At 48.0% G+C, this 18,954-nt stretch overlaps 1 protein-coding gene and 1 pseudogene across 4 annotated transcripts in view; both read right to left on the bottom strand.

Moving 5' to 3' along the window:
- Positions 1-3,886: 3,886 nt before the first annotated feature.
- On the bottom strand, positions 3,887-4,457 carry LOC142853880 (large ribosomal subunit protein eL15-like; annotated as a pseudogene).
- Positions 4,458-14,602: 10,145 nt separating this feature from the next.
- Cttnbp2nl (CTTNBP2 N-terminal like) overlaps positions 14,603-18,954 on the bottom strand; it is a 50,344-nt gene continuing 45,992 nt past the window's right edge. For all 4 annotated transcript variants that reach the window (XM_075981699.1, XM_075981701.1, XM_075981702.1 and 1 more), the window contains exon 6: positions 14,603-18,773. In XM_075981699.1, coding sequence (XP_075837814.1) covers positions 17,295-18,773 — 1,479 coding nt within the window. In that variant the 3' untranslated portion in view covers positions 14,603-17,294. The remainder of the gene's footprint in view (positions 18,774-18,954) is intronic.

Raw genomic sequence — 18,954 nt, 5'->3', positions numbered from 1 at the left:
CTCCTCTAGAGGATCTGATACTCCTGTGGGACCCTGGGGCACTTTTGTAAACAATCACATACACATAAGCATGTAATTTAAAATAAAATAAATAAACAACAAACTTTAAAAACGAAAATTTACCTTGAGTGGATTTGAATTCTGTTAAATGGTTTTTTTCTGCACTTTTTTTGGAGGTGTGGGGGGGGGGTCTTAGTATGTTTTTGAGGCTGGTATGGAACTCCTGGGCTTAAATGCTCCTCCTGCTTTAGTTTCCCAAGTAGCTGAGATTGCAGGCATGCACAGCCGCATAGAGCTTCTGTATCTGCCAATACAATCCTGTTTTATTTTTGTTTCTAGCCTGTTTATGTATGCATTGCTTTTTTTTTTAAAAAAAATTATCTTATGTGCACTGGTGTGAAGGTGTCAGATCCCCTGGAACGAGAGTTACAGACAGTTTGAGCTGCCATTTGGATGCTGAGAATTGAACCCAACTCCTCTGGAAGAGCAGCCAATGTTCTTGACCACTGAGCCATCTTTCTAGCCCCCTAACCTTTGTTTCTTAGTTGTTTTTCTTTTTCTTTTCTTTTTTTTTCTTTTCTGCTTGTTTTTACGATACAGGTTTCTCTGTGTAGCCCTGGCTGTCCTGGAACTGCTCTGTAGAACAAGCTGACTTCCAACTCACAGAGCTGGGAATAAAGGCTGAGTCACCACCACCCGGATGTTTTGTTTGTTCGTTTTGCTTTGTTTTCTGAGATAGGGTTTCTCTATGTAGCCCTGGCTGTCCTGGAACTCATTCTGTAGACCAGGCTGGCCTCAAACTCAAAGAGATGCACCTGCCTCTGCCTCCCAAGTACAGGGATTGAAGGTGTGTGCCACTAGTACCCAGCTGTGTGTTGATCTTTTAAAAATAATTTTTTCACTAGTTTAAGAGATAGCAGGTCTCCTTATGGCTTTTTCATACATCCTTATTGTTGTTGACGCCCCTATTTCTCACCCCCACATCTCTGTTCCCTTCCTCACTGGAACATTTCCACCCTCCACACCCCCTTCCACACTCCACACCCCCCTTCCACCCTCCACACCCCCCTTCCACCCTCCACACCCCCTTCCACCCTCCACACCCCCCTTCCACCCTCCACACCCCCCTTCCACCCTCCACACCCCCCTTCCACCCTCCATACCCCCCTTCCACCTTCATATCACCCGTGTTCTACTGGATCCCACACACCTCAGATTCCCTGTTATGGTCCCATTCTACCTTCTTGTCCCCTATACATAGTCCCTTCCACAGATTCTCATAAGAACCAGATGCTGGTATCTACATGAGGGAGAACATTCAGGGTTTGTCTTTTGAGCCTGGTTACTCAATGTAACATTTTCCAAGTTCCATCCATTTCTCTGCAAATTTGCATGCTTTTCTTTATGGCTAAATAAAATTCTATTTTATATGTATATGTGTATATATTTAGGGTTTCTATTGCTGTAATATAACACCATAACTAAAAAAGCAACTAAGGGGAAAGGGACTTTATTTTACAACTCTTTTTTTGTTTGTTTTTGGTTTTTTTGTTTGTTTGTTTTTTTGTTTTTCAAGACAGGGTTTCTCTGTAGCTTTGGAGCTTGTCCTAGAACTAGCTCTTGTAGACCAGGCGGACCTCGAACTCACAGAGATCCACCTACCTCTGCCTCCTGAGTGCTGGGATTAAAGGTGTGAGCCACCACTGCCCGGCTATTTTACAACTCTTAAGTCACACTTTGTCACCAGTGAAAGTCAGAGCAAGAATCTGGAGGTTGGAGCTGAAGTGGAAGCCATGGAAGAGTGCTGCTTACTGCAGGCTCAGTCTGTTTTTTTATACAACTCAGGGCAACCTGGCCATCGGTGGCACTGCCGTAAGGGGCTTGGGTTCTCCCATATTAATCACCATTAATCAAGAAAATGCCCTACAGACTTGCCTACGGGCCAATCTGGAGCCATTTTGGAGCCTGTCCTGGAAGTTGCTCTGTAGAACAGGCTGGCCTCGAACTCACAGAGATCTGTTTGTTTCTGCCTCCCGAGTGCTGGGATTAAAGGTGTATGCCACCACCACTCGGCTGGAGACATCTTCTCTTCTCTTCTCTTCTCTTCTCTTCTCTTCTCTTCTCTTCTCTTCTCTTCTCTTCTCTTCTCCTCTCCTCTCCTCTCCTCTCCTCTCCTCTCCTCTCCTCTCTTCTCTCTCCTCTTCTCTTCCTTCCTTCTTTCCTTTCTTTCTTTCCTTTTCTTTTTTGGTTTTTTTTTTTTTTTGGTTTTTCTAGACAGGGTTTCTCCGTAGCTTTTGGTTCCCGCCCTGGAACTAGCTCTTGTAGTCCAGGCTGGCCTCGAATTCATCTTTTTCGGTTTTTTTAAGACAGTGTTTCTCTGTGTAGCTTTGGAGCCTGTCCTGGAACTTACTCTGTAGACCAGGCTGGCCAGGAACTCACAGAGATCCGCCTGCTTTGCCTCCCGAGTGCTGAGGTTAAAAGCATGTTGCCACCACCACCCGGCTATTTTTTTGCTTTTTGAGAAAGGATCTCATTGTATAGCCCTAGGTGGCCTGGAGCTTGCTTTGATAACCAGGTGTGGGCTATCACGCCTATAGTCTAAATAGCAGTATATTTTTTGTAACACCACATTTTATGTTTGTCTCACCAAGCATCAGTATCTAAATGCCCCAAAGAACATAAGTTATCTATTCTTCCAATTGCCTATGCCAGTGCCTGGCACCTAGTAGGAACTGTGGCATGGATATCTACACTGATAGATTTCTGTGTGTGTGCGTGTGTGTTCCTTCCAAAGTGCTGGCATTTGCTTGGCTGGTGAAGACTGGGCATGGTGTCTCATGCTTGTAATCCCAGCTCTTGGGAGGTGAACAGTGTTGTAATAAGAGCGGCGGACTACGTTCCTGGCACCCGGTCGCCTGCACGGCTAGCTTTATACCCTAAATAATTACACGGAAACTGTATTCTTTTAAACACTGCCTGGCCCATTAGTTCCAGCCTCTTATTGGCTAGCTCTTATGTATTGATCTAACCCATTTCTAATAATCTGTGTAACACCACAAGGTGGCTTACCAGGAAAGATCTTAACCTGCATCTGTCTGGAGTGGGAAAATCATGGCCACTGCCTTACTCGGCTTCTTTCTCCCAGCATTCTGTTCTGTTTACTCTGCCTACCTAATTTTCTGTCCTATTAAAGGGCCAAGGCAATTTCTTTACTTAACCAATGAAATCAACACAAAGCATAAGACTCTCCCACATCATTTCCCCCTTTTCTGTTTAAACAAAAAAGAAAGGCCCGCCACTCTTATTACAGAACAGAAGGGTCATTGCAAGTTCCAGTCCTGCCTGGGCTACAGAGTGTTTCATAAAACACACAAAACAAACTAGGCCTGGTAGCACAGACCTGTAACCCCACATTTGGGAAGCTGCAGCAGGAGGATTGCTGTGCATTAGGGTCCAGCTCGGGCTACAGAGTAAGAGCTAGTTCCCCCAAGAAACAAACAATACAACAGAGTTGGGGATTCAGTGGTAGTGGTTCGGCCCCCAGTACCAGAAACAAAATAAAACAAAACTCTCACTTCATTAAGAGCTCTGTGTTAACACAGCACTCTGGGGTATCGTGCAGTGTGTGATTACATAATAAATGCTGATAGTCACCCTGACCCCTCTAGCAGTACCTGAGTGTCTAAGGTGTTGGTCACTCATGCCAGGAACTAGCTTGGTTTTTGTTTGTTTGTTTGTTTTTGTTTGCTTTGTTTTTATCAAGACAGGGTTTCTCTGTGTAAAAGTCTTGGTTGTCCTGGAACTTGCTTTGTAGACCCGGCTGGCCTCACAGCCCCACCTGCTGGGATTAAAGGCATGCACCACCACCACACCTACCTAGTTTCAATTCTTTTTTACGGTCCTAAATTGTTTATTGGGTATGAATTTTACAAACATTACGTATATTAGCGGTATCGGTGGAGCTAGAGTATTGCGCCTTCTCCAGGCTGCGCGGCGAGAGCCACCAATAGCATGGTGGAACTTGTGGCCCTTGCTCTTGCGGCCAGCAGAAGTCAGCCCACGCATCTCTCTGTGCTTGTGGACTGGTTTGCTGATCCACTGGGTGTCAGGGTTTCTTCTGATAGCTTTATGGAATGGATCCATGAGGATAACCTCAAAAAATTTGTATGGCTTCGGGCAAACTTTAGCTGGTTAACACCATGAAGGACAGGGTTGTCGTAGGTTGTACCCTTAGGAACTGGGCGTTTGCAGTCACCATGTCGGACATGAATCCTGAATATGACATAACCTTGCATCCCAGCCTCTGCGCATAGTCAGGCCGGGTGGGGCGGGGAGCCCTGCGCAGCGCAGACAGCTAGTGGTTATACCAGCAGCCAGCAGCTGACCCTCAGGAGAAAGCGCATCCCGTCCGACTGCTTCTTCCTCCATAGCTCCTGGATGTATTTGTATGCGCCCATCTTGGCTCACCTGATGGCTGCCGCCAGAGGCGGGGCAAAGCCTGATTTCAATTCTTAAACATGTTTCTTTAAGACACAAAGTCAGCCAAGACTCCTAGTGTAGGCAGGCCTATATTCCCAGTTACTTGGAAGGTTAAGGCAGGAGGATCACAATTTCAAGGCCCAACTTAGTGAGAGTCTTGTCTCAAATTTAAAAATATATAAAAATGGCCAGGGATGTAGCTCACTAGCCTAGCGTTGACACTCACCAGATGAGTGTGAGACCCTAGGTTTAATCCCCATCACCGCAAAAAAACAAACAACAAAAATACAGCAATCCTGTGAGGTGGTTCTATCATTATCGCCCCTTTTATCCTCCAATTCATTCATTCATTCATTCACTCACTCATTCATTCTAGGATCCTAGTGGGAGGCTAGTTCCCAAGAAGGCTGTTGTGCACAGGGATACTGAAGGGCATGACCTTGCCTGCGGGCGGCTCTCCTGTGCGCCCATTCCTGGCCACAGACCGCGTTGCTCTGGGTGGCTGAGGTTCGTGCACGGCCACACCTCATCCCAGAGAGGTTGTGCGCGTCCGAAACACCAGGGGGCGCAAGCAACTCAGCTTTTGGGAGAAGCACGGTGAGGCTACCGGCCGGCAGGAGCCCGCCTGGCGTTTGAGCCCAGGAGTGGCTTCAGAACGTCCTCCAATCCAGACGAGCAAGTTCATCCTCCCTGCCCTGGAACTCCGATGGACAAGGGCACATCACCTACGGGGGAAAAAAGCGCAAGCTACCCCTATTCGTGGCCAGGTTGTCACTTAAGACGGTTCCACAGAGAACGACAAGGCTGTTGCTCTTAATGTCTCTTGTGGTCCAAATTCCTTTTGCACTCTCTTGCTGTATACAGAGTAGTTAGATCCCTCTCCCTTCTGTCTGTAAATTAATTTGCCTTTTCTTAAATCTCTAAGCCAGTGGTCCTCAGCCTTCCCAATGCTTGACCCTTTAATATCAGTTCTTCATATTGTGGTGACCCCCAACCATAAAATTATTTTTGTTGCTATTTCCTAACTGCAATTTTGCTACTGTTAGGGATCATAATGTAAATTTTTTGGAGAGCGAGGTTTTTGCGAGAACTGCTGCTTTAAGTCCTCTGACCCCTCCCTCTCCTCTGGGACAGCCCCCACCTATCTGAGGTACCCATGGCGTCTTGCCCTGCATTACTTTGAGATGTCACTTCTGTGGGACTCATCCCCCCCACTAAAATGTAAATTGCAGCTCTTAGCCCTTAATAACCATATGCTGATTAAAGAGAGACAGACACAAAGTGAGGTGTGTGTGTATGTGTTTCTAGATTCAGCTCAGGGCTACACAAGAGCCAGTAGCAACAAGCACCTGGGTTTCATCTGTATTTACTTTAGACAGCATCTTGCTATGTAGCCCAGGCTGACCTTCAATTTAGGATTACAGACGTGTGCCAGCACACCAACAAATCCCTACTGGGTATGCAAATGAGGATTCACTGATGTATCATTACTGCTTTGTTCTGTGTCCTTTCCGTCTACAGCCAGCTGCAATTACCAACTCCCAGAAAGCAAGGAGGAGGAATGTGGACTGGCGTGGGTGCTGGGGGAACGTGAGGAGGCCAGGGGCAGGGAGCAGAGTTTTCCCATGGTGAGAATAAGGCCCGCATAGAGAAGGAGGGAGGGAGAGATGCCAAGATCTGAGTTATAGCAGAAGGAAGCCGAGCTCTGAATGGGAGCCTTGTGTGTGGCCCTGTGGTGCTGACTCACTAGGCTGAGGAGAGCGAAAACATGCTAGGGATGAAGAAGGGGCCTGTGTGTGCCCCGCCACCACCTCCAAACCGCCCCGCCATCCCAGAGCGCTTTTGGTCAGGAGCTTCCTGAGGACACCATCTGCCCTGAGGTGCACACAGGAAGGCTGTGATTGAGCCGGACAGGCAGGGGAGAGGGAGTGGGAAGATGCAACACAACAGAGAGAAGAGAAGGGAGCTTCGAAAATGCAAAAGGCTGCCTAAGGGAGCACTTCAGGCTTGAGTTCAGGTGAAGAAAGGGGCCCAGGAGACGTCTCTCTTTAGGCATTTGGTGTCCCTTCCCCACAGGCAGGTGTAACCAGCCAGAGACTGAGCAGGGAGGGGACAGAGACTTACAGTTTCTGTGGCTTCCTGGCTCTACCTGAAGAGCAAGCCTGCCTTGTGAGTAAATACTTCCCAGGGCTGAGGCCAGACAGAAAGGCCCAGCTGGGAGCCAAAGTCCTACCATGCTCCTCATTCCTACGCTGGGCGCTGGGCGCTGGGCGCTGCTCCAGGCTGTCAAACCTGTTCAGAGACAGCGAGCAGCTAGGACAGGATTCTTGTGGCAATCAGGGTGGTGGGCAGCCTGGGGCTGAGGCAGCCCAGGTAAGCAAGATCAAAGCCAAGCATTGTGGAGAAGTAGGTGAGAGGGAGTAGCTAGGGCCAGGCTGGGAGCCGCTGGCCCCAGGTCAGCCCAAAGCTGAGGCCAGGGGTGGGTAGGGGAGGAAACACAGATTGTGTGGGCTCTGCCGTGGACTGGCTGTGTGAACCTGGCTGGTAACTTAATCTTTCTAGGGCTTATTCTCATTTTTAATACAAGAGACCCACAGCAGAGGTTTCTAAGCTTCTCTCTCACCCTTGATTCCATGTGAGTAGACAAATTGCCCTTGCCTTTCTCTTCATTAGAACCCAGTTTTGTTTTTTTCTGTGTCCTGTTCTCAGCTGAAGAGCTTAAAAGAAACATAACCAGTGGACTCGGAATATAACTGGTGACCCACAGTGTCCTAACTCCCCACATGCATTGCTGGGTTTGCTCAGTATTTTTTTTTTTTTTTGTGATGGGGATTTAATATCTTAAAGCCAAGTATGTTCTATCTTTGAGCTTTGACCCTTCGACCTATTTGGAAATGGTGGCCTGTGGAAGCCTTACAAAGCAAATGGGTCTGGGCTTGAATGCCAGTCGCAGGGCTATGCTCAGGGCAGGAACCACTGCTTGATATGTGCTGTGTTGGGCTTGGGCACGTGTTGGTCCGAGCATCTCCCAAGCCCAACACAACAGACATCAAGCACCGGTTAGCTGTATTTCTCAACCCTCACCCCCCCGCCCCCCATACAAGGCCTTGACTTGCAGCTGTGACTTTTCATCTCAAGCCTGGCTCTATTGTAGGACCTCTGGGCAATTAATTTGTTTCTTAGTCACTGTATCTGTTAGGTAGGGAGATCACTTTCATTAGCTACATAGATGAAAGGAAATAGCATAGTTGCCGACCTGACAAACCTCAAAACTGTGTCCCCCTCAGTTACAGGAAGAGTTTAATCAGGAAGCTCAATCAAGGAAGATTGAAGGCTGGCGGGAGGCTAATCACACCCAGGAAGTGGGGATGGAAGTGCTGCAGGACAGATAGAGGGAGATGCTAAGTTGCTGAGTACCAGAAAAGCCACAGTCAACCCTCTAGGGTCTTCAACAGTCGCACTATTTGAATGTGTACTAAGGAAGGAATCTAGCGCCTCATAAACGCTAGGCAAAGCATAGACCACTGAGCTATACTCCCAGCCCTCACGTGGTTTTAAAGCTAGGATGACCCTTCAGAGTTCTCCCTATTTGGGACAAAGAGACAAATAGTATAAGCTTGAGGCAGCATGGCCGTGATCCCATCACTTGGGAGGCTGAAGCAGGGAGACTGGTAGTTTGACTATAAAGTATGCACGTGAGCTCGCACAGTATGTGTGTGTATGCACGTGAGCTCGCACAGTATGTGTGTGTATGCACGTGAGCTCGCACAGTATGTGTGTGTATGCACGTGAGCTCGCACGGTATGTGTGTGTGTGCACGTGAGCTCGCACGGTGTGCATGTACACACAGTATGTGTGTATGCACGTGAGCTCGCACAGTATGTGTGTGTATGCACGTGAGCTCGCACGGTATGCATGTACACACAGTATGTGTGCGTATGCACGTGAGCTCGCACAGTATGTGTGTGTATGCACATGAGCACACACACACAGACACAGGGTCTTTGGAATGACTTGAGCATAAGAGAATAACCTTGGCCATTTGTTTTGTCTTCCCACCCTAGTAAATACAGCTCCTGTGAGGGGCACTATCCAAGCTAAGATTCCCTGGATCTGGGGAAGGAGGACCCGGGCAGGATGTTCTACTTACATATCACATCGAGTTAGTAGAGTTGCAAGCCTAGTCTTCCACACGACGTGAGTGGCTCCCCAGGATAACAGCTATCTTAAACTTACAGGGGACTGCAGAGATGGCTCAGCCATTAAGAATGCTTGCCACTCTCTCAGGGGACGCCAGGGCAGCACTTACATCGGGTGGCTTACCATTACCAACATCTCCAGCTCCAGGGGATCCTCCTGGACACCTCCACAGCTACGACATACAATCAAAGAAAAATTAAAATCTTTTAGAATTTTGCTGGATGGTGGTGGCATACACCTTTAGTCCCAGCACTCGGGAGACAGAAATAGTCGGATCTATGAGTTTGAGGTCAGCCTGGTCTTCAGAGTGAGTTCCAAGATAGCCAGGGCTACACAGAGAAATCCTGCCTCAAAAAACAAAGCCAAACAACAACAACAACAAAAAGCCGAACAAAAATTCAGTAGCTTCCCTGGGGTCAGCCATTTCGCAGGGATGTGGAGGGGCTGTGGTCCCTCCTCCAGCCTCCTCCAGTAGAGTGGCACAGAAGTGCAGACTTCATTTTTTCATTCTCCCAGCCACTTGCAAGGTCCCAGAGGTTTCTTTGATTCTTTACAAAGCCCATTCCCCACTGCTCTTTCTTAGAGATTTAGAGAGTAAGGAGGGGATGGGCAAAGAGAACACTTCTGGGCGATGCGCTTGGTGAAACACAGCCTCTCACCCTGTCTTTTGTACAAACCGGACAAGCCACAGGACAGTGCAGTGGATTTGAGTTCCTTAAACCAGTCCCAACCCTTGCAGAAATGACACACAGGGGCCTGTTGTTCCTCCTCAAACCAGACTGGGCTCTTGGGGCTTTGTGCCACCATCTGCTTCATCCTTGGATCAAGGCAGTGAAACCTACATCAAACACTGGGAGACAGGCAGAACCCCAGGCAACTGCGTTGAAGACAGGAGACTTTACTGACCTCCTCTGCCCTCTGAAAAACCACAAAGCTTTTGCTACAGGGACTGCACTAGAGGGGAACATTCCTACAGTACTGTCAGTGACTATATGCCTTTTATCTTTTGTTTGAAAGGCAGATGATCACCCTTAAGTTTAAATTGGCCTAGAACTCAAGATCCTCTTAGAATCAAGTAAATTTTGTGTGTGTTTCTTTCAGCTAAATTGAGAGTACCCCGAGGGCGGGAAACAGGTTTAAACTTGTGCCTTTAATAGCTACCTTGGTTTCTGGTTCTCCTTGGCTCCTTCAGAAACCTGTTGTTTGAGGGGAATTAATTAAGGTCTTTGTTTTTGTTTCCTTTATCTGGAAGTCTCCAGGCTCTGGTTAGGTCTGATAAGACACTAGAGTGGAGCCCAACAGGGTTTTCTAACCCTGTTCACTCTGAGTCACCCAGTTAGGGCCTCATCCTAGCCGACAGAATCGGCAGGGAGGTACCTGGGAACGTGTCCTTTTCTTACCTGACAACGGCGATGTTGGTTTTGTTGAGACAGAATCCACACTGGCTTTGAATTTGTGGCAATCCTCCTGGCCCCAGCTAGGCTAACAGGCCACTACAGCCTTGTTTGGAAACACAGGTACTTTATGAGCGAAGCATTTTGATAACTATTACAAGTGGCTGTTTTGGACTAGGCTCCTAAGCCAGGTCCCAAGAGACCAGATTAGAAACCCGAGGCGCTCCCAGAGCAGCTCACCATCAGGTTAACCTTACCTGACCCCAGAGAAGCCTGTTGGTTTGAACCTAGCAAAGCAGTCTTTTGGCTTTAGGCAGATTTGATTTTCTTTTGCCTTAGTCTGCCTTACGAGGAAAGTAACTTTGAAACAACCCAACTACTTCTTGTCCCCTTCAGCTTTGTAACCTCAACAAAGTCTTTGCTCAGTTCACTCCATTCTACAACCACAAAGAGGGCCAATGAAGATCTGGAAGCTGTAATTTTGACTTTGAAGTTTTGGGGGGGCATGGTGCTGGGAACTGGAACTAAGAGTTTATGAATCATAAGCATACTGCTTTCCACTGAGCTACATTTCCAGCCTTTTTTTTTAATGTTTTAGTTTACGGGCATGTTATTTAGCCTGCATGTGTGGGGGTGTTGGATCGCCTGGAACTGAGGTTACAGACAGTTGTGAGCTGCCATGTGGGTTCTGGGAACTGAACCCAGGACCTCTGGAAGAGCAGCCAGTGCTTTTAACTTCCAGCCATTTCTCCATTCCATCTCCACCTCCCCTTAAAGACAGGGTCTCGTCGTGTAGCTCTGGTTGACCTGGAACTCGCTATGTTGACCAGTGCGGGCCTTTGACAGAGTTAAACCCAAACTCCTGGGATGGAGCAAGCGCCACAATAAGTGGGTTTACTAAGCTACTACAGATGCTGGTGGGAAAATAAAGCAGAATCTGGGATAAGTTCCCACGGCCATCAGCAGCAGGGCTCCAGAGCAACAGGAAAGGGCCCACCAGACCAGGGCTGGGGAATTCTAGAGTATTCTTTCCATTACTTTGGGGGGGGAGGCATTTCTTCTCATTTGTGTGTGCATGTGCGCATGCGTGTGTGTGCATGTGCATGCTCGCAAGCGTGTACGGGTGTCCTCAGAGGTCACTGGATCCCTCAGAACTGGAGTTACAGGAAGATCCGGGCCTCTGACTGTAGGAGCTGCACACACTCATATCCATTTTTTTTTTTCCAGACAAGGTCTCAAAAATCCCAGGCTAGCCTCAAACTCTTTAACTAGCTGAGGTGACCTAGACATCTGGCTCCTTCTACGTCCACCTTTAAGTGCCAGGATGGCAGGTATATTCCACCATGCACAGATAAAGAACACTTTCATGAACAGTGTTTCCGCTGCACTGTAGGAAGATCATAGACGAAACTGTTGGCTCTGGATTGTACTTAATAGTTCTATAGTCTATGGAGAACAGGGCACCATCGTCCTGGTGGTGAGCCATGAGACTTTAACACACCTTCAAAGATATAAAAGAGTCTGAGGTCAGCACAGTCCTTACAGAAAGCACTAGGTTAGCTAAGTCTGCGCTGTGAGACCCTGTTTCCAGCTTGTAGCATTTTTTTTTTTTTGGTTTTTCGTTTTGTTTCTGGAGGCAGGGTTTCTCTATGTAACCGTTCTGGCTGTCCTGGAACTCACTCTGTAGACCAGGTTAACCTCAAACTCAAGAGATTCACCTGCCTCTATCTCCTGAGTGCTGGGATTAAAGGCAGGCACCACCACTGCCCAGTGCCTATAGAAATTCTGAAGATTCTTTTGGTGTATGAATGTTTTGCCTGCAGGTACATAAGTGCACCATATGCATGCAGCGCCTCCACAGGCCAGGAGAGGGCACTGGATCCTTTGGAAATGGTTTGTTAGCCACACTGTGGTTGCTGGGAATTGAACCTGAGTTCTCTGTAAGAGCACCCAGTGCTCTTAACCACGAGTCATTTCTCCAGACACAAGCTCATCCCCCTTCTTCATGCCCATCGTCTACACTTGGTCATCACACTCAGCACATCTGTGGTTTCCAGTAACGGGTTTGAGAGCCTGGCTGTCACTCAACCAAGAGTCTTTGTACAACAGCCCTCTTGTTCTCCACCACCCCGCCAACTCACTGGAGATAACAGGCTCACAGGAGGATCTGCAGAGCTAGGCATGCATGTCAAAGCATTATCATGGGGCTTGGTACCCAAACAGGCACTCTCGGCATCGCTGACATTCTGGCGGGACTTCCAGACGCTAAGACGTCTTCTTACACAACAGGCAAATACGTTTCAAAAGAACAAGGGAGGGCTGTGAAGCATTACTTGACCAAAATGCAGTCCTTAGACTCCCCAGACATCATTTCAGTAGGCTGCCCAGGGCATACACAAGCACAGTAAATTTGAGGAGCCCATCCTGGGCTGTATCTACTTTAGTAATGACTTATCTGTTGACAGGTGAACAGATAGATGGAAAGACTCAAATTTTCTCAACTAGTTTAAATATTAAAATGTAAAAATGACTCCTATGGAATATGGCTCACTGCCTCTTTCCAGTTTTGAAAATGTATCTCATCTCACTCCAAAGCTGTGGATGCTACCCAGAGCCTAACATGTGCCAGGTAGGCAAGCATGCTACCACAGAGCCACCCCTAGCCCCGAACCCCCTATTCTGAAGCCAGCATCTCAAGAGGCTGGAAGTTGTGTTTTAAGGACTACCTAACTACCCATCAGAAATCACCCCGTCTGTCTGTGTCTCTCTCGTACACACACTGACAAGGCAGCAGTCATGGGAAACTGGATATAGCTAGCGTTTGTTGAATGGATCACTAATGAGCTTACTTAAGATACGTAAACATCCACACTGTTTGAACATCTTTTGTACATCAAAGGGGACTCAAGTGCTTTCGTCTGGCTACAGCTTACAACTGCAAACATGGAGAAGCACAAAGCACGGACTAGTAAACTTCCAGGGAAGCATTAGTCATTTGTGAAATGAGAGGGCAGGACGGGATCAGGCATTGAAGCTGGAACACATGAGTCACTGGTGGCTTCTGGTCTGGCTCCACGGAAACCGTCAACCGAAATTTGCATATGGACACAGCCATCTTTCTGGGAATACAATGCATGGCTTTTCTAAGATTCTCAAAAGGCCCAGAGCCCTAAAAGGGTTGGAAAGTTGCTAGTAACTAACTGGTCTGGCGAGAGATGTGCCCATGGTACATATACAATATGTACAATAGTGGCAAGAATCGACAGCAGCCACTACTGCTTTCTGATTGGATTTAAGATTCAGCTGGGTGGCGGTGGCATATGCCTTTAAATCCCAGCACTCAGGAGGCATAGGCAGGTGATCTCTGTGAGTTAGAGGCCAGCTTGGTCTGCAGAAAGAGTTCCAGGCCTGGCTCCATAGCTGTCCCACAGGAGGAAGTGTACGAAAGGTACTGTAAATCTGACCAAGAACCCATAGGTTCTAGGAGTGAACTTCCTGTTGCTTTGCTAAGAGAGTATCGACCTGCTTTCAGACACGCATCTTTATACACACAGATTAGCACAGCGCTCAGTCCTTATCAGAGAAGCTCCTTTGTGATGGCCCAGTGGTTATCACAGAAACTCACAGCTGGTCAAAGTACACGGAATAAATCCAACTGGAGTGTGTTTACCCACAAACGGCTCATCTGTATCACACCGTCTCCCAAGGCCCAGGGGATATCATGGAAGAGGAGGAAACATTCTAAGAGCCAGAAGTTAGGGATGAGGACCTGGCTTCTGCGCCTGCCATGCCCTCATGAACTCACAGTAGCCGTGGTTGCCTGGACAAGACTGAGCCAATCCAGTTTGGCTCTCCTGTTCCCACTCTGCTTGAGTAGTTAATGGCGGCTGTGGGTACTAGAGAGGGAGTGACAGTTTTTCTTAGGGGTGTGGCCTTTGGCAGGTAGACCATGCTCCAGTCTGCATGCTACACCTGCGCATATATGGATAGCATAAATTTGAACCACCGTGTTGTTAAAACAAAACAAAAAGGGGTGGGGTAGATCTAGGAGTAGTTAAGGAGGAAGGCTGGGGTAAAGATATCAAAATACATTATATGCATGTATGAGATTCTCAATGAATAAAAATATTGTATTAAAAGTTATTAAAGACTAGATTACTGGGAAGTTGTTCCCCCCAGCTCTATGCTTCACAAGAGAACTAATGTCTAATTTTTTGGAGTTCTTTTTGGTTTTGTTGAGAAACGCTTTCTCTGTGTAAGAGCTCTGTCTATCCCACAACTTACTCTGTAGACCAGGCTGGCCTTAAACTCGGAGATCCACCTGCCTCTGTGGTGCAGGGATAAAAGGTGTGTGCTGCTACGGCTGTCAATTTCTTGTGAATTCTAACCTGAACGCACCCATTGAATCATCTGGTTGTTTAAACACATGATCAAGTGTTCCTTACAGCACCCACTCCCCTTCCTAACAAAAGAGGCCCGGACTGTACAACACTTTTCGTTTTGTAGACAAGACTTTTCTCCCCAGACAGTATGATTTAATTTGTTTTAATGTAGTCTGCTATAAAAATGAAGACTTCTGCACGGTACATTTGGCTTTACAAATGTTAATAACTAGTTAATGCTCATATTACACCTTGCACATCATTAGAATTTATTGACCAATAACAGTTTTTCTGACATGGGTTAATACCCAAATTGTGAATCATGGAGCTTTTACTTAGCACACACACAACTATTGCAAACTTAAATACTAATCTATAATATCTAACTGAATTATTGGATCCATTTCAGGATTGTGCTTATTATCTCGGAAGATAGGCAACTAGCAAAAATACACATTTCTCTTGCATATCCCACCCCCATATTACACTGTTAAAGAAATATTGTTCAGTGCACTTCCTAAGAATAAACTTCCTTATAGCATTTCTCTCTCTATAGATCTCTATCTCCAGACAGGGGGGGAGCACAATGCAACCTTTAAGATTACCATTTAAAGCAAGAGAGGTAAGAATGTTCTGGCGCTGGAGTCTCTCCTCCCGGTTAGGAGGGTCAGCTTCTGACCGGCACTGCTCTGTTTTGGCTCCGCAAGAGGAATAAATCCAGTGCAGTATTGCTTTGGGGAGTCTTAGCCGACAGCGGACGTCAGCGGCACTATCAGCCACGCATCTACCTTCCTCAGTCAACAGTGCACTCTGCTGCTGACCTGCCCACGGATTTCACCGCCTGCCTCTCACCCACTGACTTGATGAGTTAAGAAAAATATTATTAAAAGTTATTAACAATTAAATTTTGGGGAAGACTTTTTTTTTTTAACAGTTCTATGCTACTCAAGAAGACCAATGTCTAATGCCTTGTGCGTTATCTAACCTGGATGGGCCCACCGAATCCTTTGGCTTCTCAAACACATGATCAAGTGTTCCCTACAGCACCCATTCCCCTTTCCTGTAAAAGGTTACAGCAGGTCAGGGCCTTCTGGATAGATGCTGGCTTGGAGGATGCATACAGACACTAGGTCATCCTCTCTCCCACTCCGGATACAACGCTGTATAACCAGTGTCCTGAGCTGGCCTGTCTAGAGTTCTGCTTGCCGACAGGGAGACTGTTCTGTTCTGGGGACTCGGTCAGATGTAGCTGACACAGCAGAGAAGCCCAGAGGTTCCTGTGCATACGAAGTCACTATGAGGGAAACAGCAGAAGGTCTGGGATGAAAGGGGTCGCAGCTTGGTAGCTTACGCGCCGAAATCAACGGCGGCCATGTTTATCTAATCAGCAGTGTTTAAAACCGTTTTGAATCAGTTCCTGGAAATAATTTTCTTACAGAAATTTGAATTCCTTGAATGTTTGGAGGACTGGTAACCTTGGTCTGGAATTTCTGCATGGCAGCAGCTGGGGCTCAATGGGGTGGCTCTATTACACGGGGCTGTGACACTGTGGCTTGCTACATCCCCTCTACTACAAACTAGCGGGCGGCAATGAAGGACCGGCTGAGTTCTGCAGCACCAGGGCTACTCTAGTTGTGCCTTTCTACGACGCTGACGGTTCGGGCTTCATCTGGGACGGCCCCACTTCCTTGTAAAATGGATTCCTTTGTTGGCTGGCTGGCTCCAAGCCACAGGAGGTTGCTTTGGTAGGTAATCTTAACATGCGATTCTACTTGTCCTTCACACTACACTGCAGACTCCAAAGGGTACAATCACACTAATATTTATGTGCTTAAGTGTGAGAATGCTGAACACGTAAAGGGGCATGTATCTATACAGAAATATGTATACTTCCATTTGGGCAAAAGTTAATTTGGTTCCACAGATACAAGTGCTGGCGGCATGGAGAATAAATGTAACAATTTGGTAAAACCTGTATAATTCTGACTTACAATATTACAAAGAGTGACTTTTTAAGTTATTGCTTTTTCATTACAGAATAAAGAGTTCATTATGTCGTTTCCTGTTCAAGTAGAAGCGACCAGAACCGGAAGTTCCCAACAGTCGATGCTCGAAGGTGGTTTGGAATGGAGATGTGATTTCACTCTGGTCAAGGATTGATGTGGGAAACTTGAGGATGACTTAATTTTTTCAAGAGTACAAGAAAATCAGCACCCCAACTGCTCAGTGCGCGGGAGGGTTTCTCAAGGGCTCAGTGACGCGCAAAGCTCGGCCTGACATAGAGTTCACGCCCCTTTGGAAGGATTTCCACTCCACTTCCGCAAACCTCGGGTCAGAACACAAAGCTGGAATCAACAGTCAGAGAGGATTAAGAGCAGTGTTGGCTTTTGACATTCAGATTCAGAGGATCTCGGTCTTTCGTGTCTGCCGCAGAATCGCTCGTGTGGCAGTCTTAATTCAGGCACTTTTAAAGCATCTTCATCTGGAATAAAAATCTGCACGAACTGCTTCTGCAGAACTTGCAATGAGTGCTGAGTGATTCTAGCTCCAAAGCCAACTGTAGATCACCGCCAACTTCTCCATCGCCAGACGCTGGTGACCGTGGAGCTTGAGATGTCTATGAGGTCCCCTTCTAGCTCAGTACAAACAGGCGAGTCATAAAAACCCAGAGTACTCAGTTTCTACTTAAAAAAATACAAAAGGTAAATACACTGAATGTATTACACAGATGGCTGTGGCTACTATCAAAATAAATAACATGATCCGACTCCAAGGTTTAACTCGGAACTCTTGAACGAAATCTGGTGGAATGTCAAATGTGGAGACCCACTTCTGGGGACTAGCTGCTGGTAGGCACAAGTATCTCAACGTCCTTGCCGTTGGCCACCACGGCATTGGGAGAACAGTTGCTGGCGAGGTCTTCTGTGGTGGTCAGGGAGGACGCCTGGGAATGAGGTTTGGTCACGGGAGTGGCGGCAGACTGGGATGGGGTGAGGCCAGGCTTTTTGGGTGGGATTGGTGGAGGGTTTCCTCTCTCGGCTCTGGGGATGGTTGGGGACTTGATTCCTGGAGACAAGGGGCTCAGAGGACTGGACACTTTCCCTGGAGTAGGCGAATGGCTAGCGTCACCTCTTGGGTTGGCAGTGCTGGCCAAGTTCCGGTAGTCTGTACCAAAGGGAGAGCTGCTGGGAGAGACTGGCTTGATGGGCCCCTGGCTAGTGAATCTGGACAGCACCTGTGTGACCGTGTTCCGGGCCAGCTGCTTGGCAGCAGAGTTGTCTAAAAGGGTAGGGGACAGGTCCCTGGACGGAGGGCTCTGCAGACCACTGGCCTGCTGATCTTGGTCTGCTTGGGACTGAAACTTGTGCCGAGCTGCGTGGAACCGCTGGTTGATTCCTACTTGGTAGGAAGACTGGTAGCCGGGGCTGCTGACCGACGACCCCAAGAGACGCTTAGTTAGAACTGGCGAAGAGCAGGGAGAGGAGGTCAGAGAGGAGGAGGCGGTGCTGCTGGGAGACAGTGAGCTGCCACTGGAAGGGAGGTGACTCGGCATTGTGACTGGAGTCTCAGCTCCCACAGGACACCCGCCATTCTCCACCGGCTTCTCCTGGGCTGAGACCACAGATTTCTCTCGCGGAGGTCCTTGGTTTTCTGTGCTGCTGCCTGAGGTCAAGTCCCTGGTAGTTTGTATTTCCGGGTCACAGTGGCCATTGACTTTTGCGTAGGAGTAAGTAGGAGTGGTGGGGCCAGGAAGAGCAGCGTCTGTCAGCTTGGTTAGGATGCTCCCGTGGCTTCTCTCCAGCTGAACACTCTCTGTTTGGCAGAACGCTGACACTAGCAGCGGGGGCTCTGTGGCTGTGCCCCTGGATGCGGTCGCTGGCCCTCTGCACTGCTCACTGGTGCCACTGCGCTGCTGGGCGGCCTCCAGGTCCCTCACAAGCTTCTTCAAGTCTTCAACCTCGTCCTTCAGGGCTCTGGTCCGGTTCACCTCTCGATTCAGTTTGGCTCTCAACTGCTCCCTCTCGATATCGAACTCAGACAACTGCTTCTCCACCTGGGCCTCCGTCTGCAGGCCCCGTTTCCTCTCAGCTGCCAGTTCTTCCTCCAGCTTACTCGCCCGGCTCCTCTCCTTCTCCAGTTTCAGGCTCAGCTCTCCGGCCTTCTGCCCCTCCTCAGCCGCCTTGCTGGTGGCCTTCTTGCACTCCAGCACCAGCATGGACGAGAGCTGCTTGTGGCGGGAGCGCTCCTCTTCCAACTGACTGGACAGCTTTTTCTGTTCTTTTTCAAATTTTTTCACTTGGGACTTTTCGAATTCCAACTAGGAAGAAAAAAAAAAGTCAGCACACATCTTGATTAGAGCAGGGAAGCCATAGTCACAGGGAGTGCCCTCCCTCGCTAGCTGCGCTCTGGGGCATGGTGCTAGCCTGTACGCTGGCGCTTAGGTTAATCAGTATTTCTGAAGTCTGAAGACATCCCACACAGAACCCACACACTATGAT

The sequence above is a fragment of the Microtus pennsylvanicus genome, chromosome 7, assembly GCF_037038515.1.
Source record: "Microtus pennsylvanicus isolate mMicPen1 chromosome 7, mMicPen1.hap1, whole genome shotgun sequence".
Classification (NCBI taxonomy): Eukaryota; Metazoa; Chordata; class Mammalia; order Rodentia; family Cricetidae; genus Microtus; species Microtus pennsylvanicus.
This window is presented reverse-complemented; position numbering and strand designations above follow the sequence as displayed.